Raw genomic sequence first — 12,494 nt, forward strand, 5'->3', positions numbered from 1 at the left:
TTTATTGGATGTTAATATCACATCAAAAAAGTTAATTAAAAATGTTTGTCCAAAATATTAACATGATAACGAAATGAAAGTTCGTGTATCAATATAATAATTTTATTTTTTTAGATACAAAACTGATAAAAAGTATATAATTGATGGAGTATTTTTATATTTAACCCTATAAATATTAATAAATATGTTATTGTTAAAATCATAAAATTTTTTATATTAAAATATGGAATATTCATGAAAAAAATGTTGAAATCATACAAAAAACATTGATGAATGTAAGTAAAAATATTTTCTGTTAGGTGTCATCTAAACATAGAAAGATATTTTTGATAAAATTCTCTAAACAATAAAAAAATATTGTTTTTTCTCAAAAAATTTTCATAAAAAATATTTTACTTCTAAAAGTTATTTTCGGATTGCCAAATGAAACCTTATTCTTATTGTTCTTTATCGCAAATATAAAAAAAATGTGTTAATGTTTTCTATAAAATAATTTTTTTGTACAGTAAAACCACTTATTAAAATATATACATAAAAATAATTTATTAATATGGTATACTTTTAGATTAATATCTATAATTATAAATATATTATTATTAATTTTTAATAAAATTATTATTTGATATAAGAATAATTATAATAAATTTCAATTAATTATTAATTCTTAAATATTAAAAACATATTAAAATTTTCATTATCTACAAAATTTAATATAAAATTAATAAGAATAATTTTTATTGTCAATATCTTTCATTTTATTATTATCACTATCTTTATATATATATATATATATTTATATATATACCTCACGATTAATTTTAATTTCATACTTAATTTTAATATTACAACCACTGATTACCATTGTTTTCAAATAATCTTACTTACCCGTCCAAAATTAAACACCGGCTCTGCGAAATTTAGTGAAGTGATGATAATAACTTTACCTGAACAGGTCGGGTGCTATCCAGGGTTCATTATCTGTAGCCTATAGCCAGTCGCCACATTGCTCCAACGCGTCTCTTCAACGGCAGGCTTCTTACAGATTGATCCCTCCTCACTGTAAACTGTCCTTTTATTTTTTAGGGTCTGTTTTTTTGCGTTAGATTGTTTCTTTTTGGCCGAGATTGATATCAATTAAGGATTGTTTCCTACGTTTCCAGGGTGATTTGCCGTAAATTGGAATGGCGACGACAATTGTTCTGAAAGGCTTATCTATATCTAGCTACTCGCTTCCCCTCCTCCGCAGTTGGAAGACTAGGCCACCCGCCCCGTCACATCCAATGACTAGAAGCCTAAAAGCGCTCTTTTTGCCTTATAATCGTATCATTCTCAGAGGTTGTCCATCGTTTTGTGTGTCTCCCAACGTTAACGCAGAGGCCACAGCTCAACCGGAGAGGGAGACCGATAATAATGAACCCACGGACAACATAAAGTATGCAGCCAACCTGCTCGACATAAGGGTTGGCCGAATCATCAAGGCCTGGAGGCATGAGGAGGCCGATTCTCTTTATGTGGAAGAGGTGGACGTAGGCGAGCCTCAGCCCAGAATCATCTGCAGCGGCCTTGTTAACTACATTCCTCTCAACCTCCTTCAGGATACAAAAGTAGTTGTTCTTGCTAATCTGAAGCCAAGGAACATGCGCGGTGTCAAGTCTTGTGGAATGCTTATGGCTGCTTCTGACGCGTCCCATCAGAATGTTGAGCTTCTTGTGCCCCCCGCCGCTTCAGTTCCTGGCGACAGAATATGGTTTGGCAATAAACACGATCAAGATAACCAGCCTGATCCTGCCACACCCAGTCAGGTAGCACCGGCCGCCACTTCTTTCTCTTTTCTTTTTCCCTTACCTGTCTATGTTCACTTCAATTCTTATTAAAACTTTGAGATAGGGTGCGGATGCCATAGGCTAAGTTGCTTTTAGTTTGCTATCCAGTAAGTATGCCTTGGTTGATTGCTGAATCTGATGACAAAGATGTACACCCGAGACCAACTTTGGTTTCTCTACTTGGACTTATTGAGAAATTAATGTATATATAGCCATGAAGACTGCTGCCATCTGGACATCTGATCTTCCTATACCTTGTCAAAGAACTAGCAAAGTTGGGGAAGAAGACATGAATTGTAGAATCTATTCTCAGTTTTCTGCTAGAAATATTGAGGAAGCATTGGAGATTAATTTACAATGTTAAGCAAACAAATTGTGAGAGGATATGGAGTTGCTGTCTAATTATCTGCCTAATAAATCTTTCAGTGTTCTTTGGCTGAAGGATCTGAGATTAAAACCAAAACTCCCTTCCAACCTAGAACTCACATTCATATTCAATTCTTGAAGAATCATAATTTCCTAAATTACTCCTTATTGTGATTGAGGGATCAAACGCGAGTCAAAGAGTCAGTCTTGTCCATTCATGCATCCCTGATATTGATTTATTCCACTTGGTAAAGAATAGCGTTGGCGAAAGTTGTATTGTAGTTGAAATAGTTGAAGGCTTGTTGTGTTCCATATAACAAAACCTATCGGACACTATTTATATAACCTAACCCCAACCTGATAGAGGACAAAACTAAAAGATTTGAGGCTTTCAATGATAGTATTGGGTTATTCATTTAATTTGTACCATTCATCCTGCTCCGGCATCCTGCATCCTGCATCCATACGAAGTTTTCTAATTATTTACTGTTTCAAATTTATACAGGTTCAAAAGAAAAAGATTTGGGAATTGGTGCAGCCTCATCTTAAGACAGATGCTTCTCGTAATGCAATGATTGGGGAGCACTTGATGCAGACTTCAGCTGGAGTAGTGGTCTGCAAATCTCTGAAGAATGCAAATATATCCTGATTAGATCCAATGTCAAGTACATTTTCTTCCCATCTGCTTATTTAACTTAAATGCAATGTGAAAATATTTTAGTTTTGAAGATTGATGTGACATTTGCTATTCTTGTAACTTATCAGTTAAGATGTTGTCAGTTCGCTCTTTTTTTTCTGTGCCATTTTCATGGTTCACTGTGATGGCTTATTCTGTTATTTTCACCAATGATTCAATGAAGTATTGAGGTTTCCTGTCATGTGGTTTCATTTATCAGCTCATGCTTGTCCATAATTAAATAGAATTTAAGGAGAAGGGAAAAATAGCAAAGCAGACTGTCTGTTTCTGCAGTGGACTGGCATCATTTAGGTCATATAAATGAATGTAACTTTTTGACTTTTGTGTGTACTTCTTGAAAATGGTTATCAAAGACCAAACTTTCTCCCTGACTCCATACCCCATGCTCGGAAATTATAAGCTACACGGCGGGGGGGTGGGGGGGGGGGTTTAAATGGGGGATATTCATTTAACTACTTTTTTCCTGCCTGAAGCACTTGCAGGCCAAGATGTTTGTCTCCACATGTACAATTGTAGGTGTTTTAAGACTTTTTAATCCCTAATGAAAAAAGGAGAAAAAATTCTGTACCACCTATGATCTAGAGCAACAAGGATTTTCTTAATAAAGAGCGGTATTCAATGTTCTTAATCCTGTTGCTGTCTCTGTAGCTCAGCGGCTTTATTATCATTGTTATGTTTATTATTATATCAAAGTCAGAAGTACTTAAGAGAGGGAAGGTAGGGGTTCCAATTTATTTATATATTTATTGAAGAAAAATTCTTGCCAAATCTGGCTGGGATCGTGCAAAATCGGAGTATAAAGTAGAAATTAGAATGCAAGAGAGAAATGACGTACTAAGCTTGCTTTCTTGATTTCAGCCTCTACAAAGCAACTGTAGAATGGCTCATATTCTCCAACAAGTCCTTTTCTCCCGTCTCCATCGCCATTCCCGATGAATAGCTTCTTCAACTAATTTTTAACTTTTTCTTTAAAATTTTCTGTAATCATGAGAGAAAAGTTGAATTTACTTTTGAGTTTGACGTAGCAAGCCAGCTCGCTAAAAAACAAAAGTATCACTGGTATTATTCTGTCATTCTTTCTTTCTATTAAAATGAAATAATAAAAAAAATTATGTGGTGAACATTGGGAAATGTTTGCTGAGAAAGATTTTCAACCCTTGATTCAATGGTAGGTGTTTGTTTCTTAAAGAGATGGGTTTGATTTTGTTTTTTTCAAATAAAAAAATCCCAAAATATAATGTTTCAAAAGAAAAGTTGCTTATGGTGTGATTCCCAAAATCTAACATGTTAAAGAACATGCTATTATAATAATTTACAAGTTCATATACTCTGTATCTAACTAATTATAAAGCTCAATCTAAAGAAATTATAAAAAAAAAAATCAAATGAAATTATTATAAAAATAAGTAAAGATGAATATGGCTTTTTTTTTTATTACTTTATAAAAACAATTATCCACAAAAAAAATTATCTAACTTTTGTTTAAGTATTAGTCTTTTCTAAACACAAATTTTCTTTTTCCTTTTCAAGACATATTTTCCACCAACATAGCGAGTGTATTCAATTCTAGTATAATGAAAGCATCGATGATCTAATTTACATAATTTTTTTGACCAATTCTAACATAATTGATGTACATATTTTATTTTTTTGGTTATTTGTAATAAAACAGAAGTTTTTTTTTTCAACTTAAAAAAAGATAAAAATAACAAACAAGCCCTTATATTTTATCACTTTATTTAAATAAATTTTTATATTTTTATTATATTTAAATAAGTTTTTAAACTTTAATTTGTATTCAAATAAATTATTAACTTTTAATTTATATCTAAATAAACTCTTAACTTTTAATTTGTACTTAAATAAGTCTTTAATATAAATTAACATTTTATTTGAAGTAAAGGCTTATTTGAATATAAATAAACAATAAAAGTTTATTTAGATATAATAAAAATATAAAGATTTATTAAAAAAATTGAAATAGTTAAAAAACTTTTTAATATTTTAGTTAAAAAGAGAGGGAAGGAAAGTATGCATATGATAGCAACTAGAAAGCAGCAAAAAAAGTTACATAACTAAAAATATAAAAGAGAGAAAGAATCAAAATAATTGAACCTTTCATTAAAAAAAAAAGAAGGAGAAAAGTGGGCATAATCATTCGTTATTTCAAAAAAAAAAAAAAAGTAAAGAACCAATATATCATTGTTAATTTTATTTTTATCATGACATGAACAAGTTTTTTTTTATAATTTCACCATATTGATCTCATTTGTAACATCAAACTCTAGGTTTTGTTTTATTGTAGTATAGATTACCTTACTCTTATCCTCACTGGTAATTTGCAAGATGGGTTAAGAGAATTAAATAATGCACTCATGCATTGCTTCCTTAGCAATTTAACCGTTAACCTTTGCCTAATTTTACATTACATTCGACTTTCGACAGGTGAGGCGACAGCGAAACCATGCATGGAGATAAAAATAAATAAATAAATAATCAAAATTTGAAGCCAAAAACTGAACCCTGTTAGTAATTAATCGTAACCTTTAACAAAGAATGAGCAAGAGGTAAGAAGACAGGTACAGGATAGCCCAAGTGGATTAGTGAAAATGAAGTGTCAGAAGCAAGCAAGTAAATTAAAAAAAAAAAAAAAGTTACGGCGGAGAAGGGAAGAGGGAAGAGAGTAGAGGATAACTCAGTCAGCACTCAGGGGGCAGTCAAAGGACGATAACTCTGTTAGTATGTCCAACGCTATAGCGAATGGAGTGGCAGGAGCAGGCGCTGGAATCATTGCTCAAATCCTCACTTATCCCCTTCAGACGGTACTCTCTCTCTGTCTTTTTTTTCTTCTTCTTTTTTCAAAATTTTTAAAAAATAAATACAGGCTTCAAAACTCCAATAACCGTGTGTGTACAAATATAACGAAGGTGAACACGCGTCAACAAACGGAGAGAATCGCCAAGTCCAAACCCAAACCCCCCGCTGCGCCTGCCGGCACGCTTCTTCAGATCCTCCATGTACCTGACTTGTCATCTTTCAAATTGCTTATCTAAGTAAGTTTCCAAGTGATTTGAGATTCGGTTCTTCTTCATGTAGGTCGTACGAACTGAAGGCTGGGGAGGACTGTACTCCGGGCTTAAGCCTTCTTTATTTGGAACTGCTGCCTCACAGGTGTTTCTTTTGCCCCTCCCTGCTTCCAGCTTTCTATTTTATGCTAGCAATTTTGACTCGAATACACGCTCGCTCTTCACCTCTTCATGCCTTGTAGTAGTAGCAGTAGTAGTAATATTCTTGTCATTTTGTCAGGGCATTTACTACTACTTTTATCAGCTATTCAAAAATAAGGTTGAGGCTATTGCATCTACCCGTAAGCACAAGGGACGTGGGGATGGCACTGTTGGCATCTTTTCTTGGCTTCTCGTAGCCGCTCTTGCAGGGTAACACACATCCCTTTCATCTTTATGCCATTCATTTACCCGCGGAGTTGAGGCATGGTTATAAAGGATTCATAATTTACTATTTAATTTTAATATACATCCCCCAGCTTGCTGTAGGTTTTATTCTTTCTTGATAATGCCTTCAAATCTTTAGCTCTGTTAAATGCCATTCTTGTGCTGCAGGAAAAAAAAAAGCGTATATAACTAGTCAGAGCAGGGACAGTTAGGACAAGCAATGCTGCCTTCTTTTGAATAAAGAAGAGGCTTTGCATTTTCAAGTTTCGAAAATAATTGATTAAAATTGTCTGACCCTGCAGGTCCTTAAATGTATTGCTGACAAACCCAATATGGGTTCTTGTCACCCGTATGCAGGTCTGCTGTTGCTTCCCTTTTCTATACCTCTATTTTGAAGGGTTAATGTAAACACAACATAAGTTTGTCTTGAAGAAACAATGCTGCATATCTATTAAATTTTCAGTTTATGTAAATATACCAATATTAATATTTATGAATGACTCTCTATCTGTACTACGGTACCACCATACTGGAGTTTATGTGATCCCCTGAAGATAAAACATATGGCATTCTCTGTTTTTTCTTCAGACTCATACTCAAGCGGAAAGAAAAATTATGGAGTCAAAAAAGGAGTCTCTATTGAAGGAGGCTTCTGAAAACAGCTTAATAGCTTCAAGACTGCAAGATAAATTGGCTGAGCTTGATTCAACAAAGCCTCATCCTTATGGAACCATTCATGCGGTTGGTATCTGCCCACTTCTCTTTCCATTTCTTTTTAATACCTTGGGGTTCGGGGTTGAGGAAAGGTTGTCATTACACTCATTATGATGATGACATAATTGGTTTGACCATTTTCTCTGGTTGCTTTTCTTTATTAATTTAAATAGATTTTTTATTTAGTCTTGTAGTGCAAAGCTTCTTCAAAACAGCTTGTCATGCAGTTTCTATCTTTCAAAATTTAACGTAATTTTATATATTGTAATGCGAATGAAAACCATCATATTTATTCATTGCAAATCACAAGTGTATACATTTTCATAATTTTCGTAATTTTCTAGGCTCGTGAAGTTTATACTGAAGCAGGAATTAGTGGATTCTGGAAAGGCATTATCCCTACACTTATTATGGTTAGCCTTTACTGTAATATACGTAAACCATGGACAAACTATTTAGTTGCATCTGATTAATGAAGATTTTGTTTATGCCAGGTGTGTAATCCCTCAATCCAGTTCATGATATATGAGAGCTCATTAAAGCGTATGAAGGAAAAACGTGGTGCTAATAATAAGCATGGACTAAAAAATGTATCAGTTTTGGAGGTACAAGATATCTTTGAGATAAATTAATAGTGTTGGAATGCATCATGCATCATCATCTTGGAGTTACATTTTTATTTCAATTTTTTTCCCCTTGGCATCAAAACTCTCAAAAACTTGTTTGTTTTATATCATCTGAAAGGGACATAACCTTTTCCCCATCAAATTTGTTACTTATTGAAACAAAAGATAGAATTAGAAAGGGTTAATCACACATTTGTTACCCGAACTATGGTCAAATGTTCAATTTGGTACCTAAAGTTGATAAATATTAGACTGTTTAACTCCTCTCCTCCCCACTATGGAGCTGGTCCAATTCCATCAAAAATAGGAATAGGAACTTGATGACCTTGTCTAAATTTCTACTTTTTCTGCCTTGCTGTTGTATGAGCAGGTGTTTCTACTAGGTGCCTTGGCAAAACTTGGGGCAACTGTAACAACATACCCACTTCTGGTTGTCAAGGTAAACTTTTGCAGAAATGGTTCCTAAGGAAGTCAGAAAGAGTTCTGCAATTCTTCAATGCAAGTGTCATGGTTCCTTGTTATGGCCTTGTCTTGCACCGACATTTTTGAATCCTCTTACTGTTTTTATTCTCTTAAATAATTGTACAGTCTCGGCTTCAAGCAAAGCAAGAGATTGGTGGGAATGTATCACTAAGATATTCAGGTTTGTTATCAGATGAATTCTGCCCTATCACGATTTTCAAAACTTCTTTGCCAATTCTTTTCATCTTTCCAGTTACAACATTTCTTACCTTCATGTTATAAAGAAACCTTCTACCACAGTTTTGGCTGAGGTGACCTTATAATAACTACAGTTTACCTTTTACTTTTTTCATCTTTTGAGTGTCAGATTTTGTGCCGTCTCTCCAAGCCTTTATCTTTGCTGATGGGTAGCCACCTGATGCCAATATTATGTTCTCAGGAAGCTGCATTTATAAGTTACCGGCATTGTATATTGAATTATGCATGTATTATGGATCTTCTACATCTCTTTTTGGGTCTTGCTCTAATTTAGTTCCATTCTAAATTCAAAACTGCCTTACAAATTGCCCTCATTTTGACTTCACTGTGACATTTGAACTTTTTGTGGACTCTAGATCTTAAATCTTGATTCTCCCTTCTCTTCTGTTATGACTTAAAACTCATAAGATCCTAATCTTTGCTTGGTTGAATTTGTTACTTTTGTTATTGCCAAGGCTATGCTTTATTGATGTGTATCTGGTTTTATAGCAATATTACAACATTAATGCTTTGTCTTTTGATCTATCTGTCTGTAAAGTGTAAACCTATTTGTAGCTTCCATGTCGACAGAAATTGGTTTTGCCTACCAAAATTTATCATTTTATGCATATTCTGATTTTCCATTTCAAAACGGCTTCAGTTTTATTTCTTTGTACCTTTACTAAGTATTCAGCTTCTGTCATACCTGCTTTAAAATCTTTTCATTTAGAGTATTTAGTTGTCCTTATTCTAGTTTCAGCCATGAATTTTATCACCAGGAAGCATTTTACTCAAGGAGCCTCATCCATTATTATAACAGAGTTATATCAAAGTTAACTGGCTTCAGAAAAGGTTTTGGCCCCAAATACATATAGCTTTTTATGCGGAGTTAAAAAAAAAGTACTTTCTAATTCTAAGAAGTAATGCACATTGCTCCTTGCTCTTTTTGGCTTTAATAGCAAGTATGAGAATCTAAGGTACGAAAAGGGATTGTGAATCCATATTTCTGTAGCTTTCCTTGACATTTTGTGTTTCTGGATTCTGTTCATGGGTTTAAGGTTTTTAAATTTTCTGTTGACATTGGAGTCCTAGAGTTATCACTCTTCTTTGTCTTGTTCAGTCTTATTCATCTTCATGCAGAGAAGTTAGGTAAATGTCAATTACCATGTACATTCAATGTAACCTTTGTCTAATTTGACCACCAAAAATTTTGCTTTCATCTTTTTCCTTAAGACTATTTGCCATGTGGTAATTTTTAGGACGTCATGTGACATTTTTTTGTGTTCCTCAAACTGTGGCTTTAATAGTGTACTTTCCACGTAATTAATTTAAAAATAGGTATTCATTTTTATTTGCTGTTGGCTTCCTTTTCGATATAAAGGGATTGAGTAGTTACTGTAGTTATAAGATTGTGATCGGTCCACTATGGTTTGGCAAAAATGGTAACTGGAAAGTTTTGCGGCACAGGTACACTTGATGCAATAATGAAAATGATCAGGTATGAAGGATTGCCTGGCTTTTACAAGGGGATGAGCACAAAGATAGTACAAAGTGTTTTTGCAGCTTCTGTACTTTTCATGGTCAAGGAAGAGCTTGTCAAAGCTTACATGTTCCTTATTGATAAGATCTGGAAAGTCCCATCAAATGTGATTAATCATGTATAAGGTATCTCTCAGTCAATTCTTTTTTCTTTGTTCATAACTGTCAGGTTCTGGTGACACCCTCTGGGGCTTTGCATGTGTCAAAGACTAAAAAGGTTGCTTCTTAACCAGATAATAATGCTGTTACAGGTGATGAAATTTCAAGTATAGAGGTGGTGAAATTTCAAGCAATTTAAGCATAAATTGTGAACTTATATACAACAATTAATTACTTCTTTTTCCCTTTTTCCTAGGTTTTTGAACTTATATACAACAATTAATTATAGTTGTGTGCAAACTTTGTAGAGGAGGAGGTACACGGAAGAAAAAGAAAAATGGAATGAATGACGCTTCCAGGTTCAGAAAATTCTGGTCAATAGGTGATTTAATGAGGCTGATATTTGTCAACAATTATAATACAAAGCTTTCAACTTAATATCACATAGTTATCAAGCAGACACAGTGCATATTTTTGAGAGTTTAAAAGCAAATACAACATTCTAGCTCTTCCTTTGTGCCTATATGGCTATATGTAAGACCTGTTTTATTTGCTTCCTACTCTTCTCAATGTAATAATCATAGTATTTAAGTGGCTAAAACCCATACTGTCCTTAGAATGTAATGTTTCATAGGATTTTCATTTGTGTTCTATAGTTGAAATGTGATCTACTCTACAGATAAAACGGCTGGCCTTGCGCTGATAACTGTTATGAACAATCTTTTTTTTTCTTCCGGATAATACTTTTTTTATGAAACTTGTGGATAATACTTGTTCCAGTTGTGTATGTATTTCCGATTGGTTTTGGGATAGTCTTCGGACTCTTGGTGATATGCCTAATATCAAATTTACGCAATTGTTTAACCATGACTTTTACAAACACATGGAAATGAAAATACTAAGGTGAAGGATGAGTGCCATTAAACATGCGAGAACTTGTCTGATATTTCATATTTGTTAGTTATTCATTTTATGTTCTACCGTTTATCTTTACAGGAATTAAAAAAAAAAATGTGGAAAAGTCTACTCTTCATGCTTCCAACTTCGTGCTACAATCATTCTTTCTTTTTTTTTTTTTTTGGGTACTTTCATACTCCGGTATTAAAATAAGATGATATGCTTGCCCAAAGCTCTCGTCAAGATTTTAATTTATAAAATAAAACATTCTCATAAAATGTGGTAATTAGTTGTGAACGGAATACAATAATTATCAACATACTCTTTTTGATGGAAATAATTTGCAACACATGTAAAGATGTCAAAATGGGTTGGCAGCTCGCCACATGGTGTGGTGCAGCCCATCATGGCTTGTGCCAGATCTAACCCATCAGGGTTAATGTGCAACAGTAATGGGCATGTTTGGCAAAATTTCCTAGCCTTTGGACCAAGACACGGGCCATTATGTGCAACGATTTGATAAGATAAAGAGGCAGGATCCGATTTTCTTTCAATGGTGTTAATCCCTGCGCTCTGCTTGGGTTTAACACCTAACACTTGCATATGAACTAATTATATTTTATAAGCACTCATAAGCCAGTGAGAGTAAGGAAGAGGTTTTAACCTAGATCACACATGTTGAGTTTTTTAAGTAACCCAAAGATCTTTTCCATCTGTTTTTTTTTTTTTTTAGTTCAAGGGTGGGGGGAGTGGGAACTTAGAACTGAGATCTCAATGTCCCTTTTAAGGGCTCTTGGGCGACTAGGCCGGGAGGCAGGGGACATCTTTTCGTTTTGTTTGTTACAAATAATAAAAGCATAATGCAATTATATGAATCTCGTGTAAAAATAAAATAAATGATTTAAATTGCCAACAGCAAGAAAATCTTAGGGGTCGTTTGGTATCAAGATATGTTTTATATTTTTGAAATTTTTTTTTTGTTTTATTTTTAATTTATTGAATCTGAAAATATGTTTAGATAAAAATTTTTTGTTTTAAAAATATGAAAACAAAAACATGTAAGAGAAAGTTGTTAAAGTTTTTAAGCTTCATTTGTTATTAATAATAAAATAATATTTATTTATTAGTATATAATTTTTAATGATTATAATATTATTAATAAATAATATATTTATAAATATTATATTAATAAATAATATTTATAAATAAATTATATATTATTTATTAATATAATATTTATAAATAAATTATATATTATTTATATATTATTAATAAATAATATTTATTAATATCATATATTATACTAATAATATAATACATTATTTGTTTATTAATATAATATTATTTACATAATAAATATAACAATATTATTTATTAATATATTTGTAGACACCTATTTTATCCGAGAAATAGAGTTTCTTGATTTTACTCTAATCCAATCTCGAATTTCTTATTGGGCCTAATTAGATTTTAACTCAAATCTAATTTTGTTTATTTTTGTTTATTTGATTTTAATTTTAGTTAATTTAATTTAATTTTATTTTCCTATTAGTGGTCTTTCTCTTTTCTTCTCTATTTTTGT

At 32.6% G+C, this 12,494-nt stretch overlaps 2 protein-coding genes across 7 annotated transcripts; both read left to right on the forward strand.

Moving 5' to 3' along the window:
- The first annotated feature begins 826 nt into the window (after positions 1-826).
- Positions 827-3,067, forward strand: LOC111309699 (uncharacterized). Of its 2 annotated transcripts, none has more exons than XM_022908701.2 (3): positions 827-1,059; positions 1,161-1,802; positions 2,695-3,067. In XM_022908701.2, exons 2-3 carry the CDS (start codon positions 1,182-1,184, stop codon positions 2,836-2,838), a joined length of 765 nt encoding a protein of 254 aa, XP_022764436.1. In that variant the 5' UTR covers positions 827-1,059; positions 1,161-1,181; the 3' UTR covers positions 2,839-3,067. The 2 variants fall into 2 exon arrangements, with proteins under 2 accessions (XP_022764436.1, XP_022764438.1); XM_022908703.2 differs by having other exon boundaries at positions 945-1,084.
- Positions 3,068-5,113: 2,046 nt separating this feature from the next.
- Positions 5,114-10,756, forward strand: LOC111310066 (peroxisomal nicotinamide adenine dinucleotide carrier-like). 5 transcript variants are annotated; one of them, XR_016330496.1, is made up of 12 exons: positions 5,114-5,708; positions 5,814-5,903; positions 5,983-6,057; positions 6,193-6,323; positions 6,641-6,695; positions 6,927-7,079; positions 7,397-7,465; positions 7,547-7,657; positions 8,049-8,117; positions 8,267-8,321; positions 8,508-8,625; positions 9,845-9,984. XR_016330496.1 is itself a non-coding variant. In XM_022909174.2 (12 exons), the coding sequence occupies exons 1-11, from the start codon at positions 5,628-5,630 to the stop codon at positions 10,039-10,041; spliced, it is 1,086 nt and encodes a 361-aa protein (XP_022764909.2). In that variant the 5' UTR covers positions 5,114-5,627; the 3' UTR covers position 10,042; positions 10,324-10,756. The 5 variants fall into 5 exon arrangements, 4 of the variants coding, with proteins under 4 accessions (XP_022764909.2, XP_089605096.1, XP_089605097.1 ...); XM_022909174.2 differs by lacking the exon at positions 8,508-8,625 and adding an exon at positions 10,324-10,756 and having other exon boundaries at positions 9,845-10,042; XM_089748970.1 differs by lacking the exon at positions 8,508-8,625 and adding an exon at positions 10,168-10,394 and having other exon boundaries at positions 9,845-10,042.
- The last annotated feature ends 1,738 nt before the right edge of the window (positions 10,757-12,494 follow it).

This window comes from Durio zibethinus, chromosome 19 (assembly GCF_047325235.1).
Source record: "Durio zibethinus cultivar Kanyao isolate XHJ-2024 chromosome 19, ASM4732523v1, whole genome shotgun sequence".
Classification (NCBI taxonomy): domain Eukaryota; kingdom Viridiplantae; phylum Streptophyta; class Magnoliopsida; order Malvales; family Malvaceae; genus Durio; species Durio zibethinus.

What these genes read in the sequence shown, in the direction of transcription:
- LOC111310066 (XM_022909174.2), top strand. Translation starts at nt 5,628, where the DNA reads ATGTCCAACGCTATAGCGAATGGAGTGGCAGGAGCAGGCGCTGGAATC. An exon ending in CGCTTCTTCAGATCCTCCAT is followed by an intron (nt 5,904 to 5,982) that starts GTACCTGACTTG and finishes TTCTTCATGTAG; the next exon opens with GTCGTACGAACTGAAGGCTG. An exon ending in TTATCCCTACACTTATTATG is followed by an intron (nt 7,466 to 7,546) that starts GTTAGCCTTTAC and finishes TGTTTATGCCAG; the next exon opens with GTGTGTAATCCCTCAATCCA.
- LOC111309699 (XM_022908701.2), top strand. Translation starts at nt 1,182, where the DNA reads ATGGCGACGACAATTGTTCTGAAAGGCTTATCTATATCTAGCTACTCG. An exon ending in ATCCTGCCACACCCAGTCAG is followed by an intron (nt 1,803 to 2,694) that starts GTAGCACCGGCC and finishes AAATTTATACAG; the next exon opens with GTTCAAAAGAAAAAGATTTG.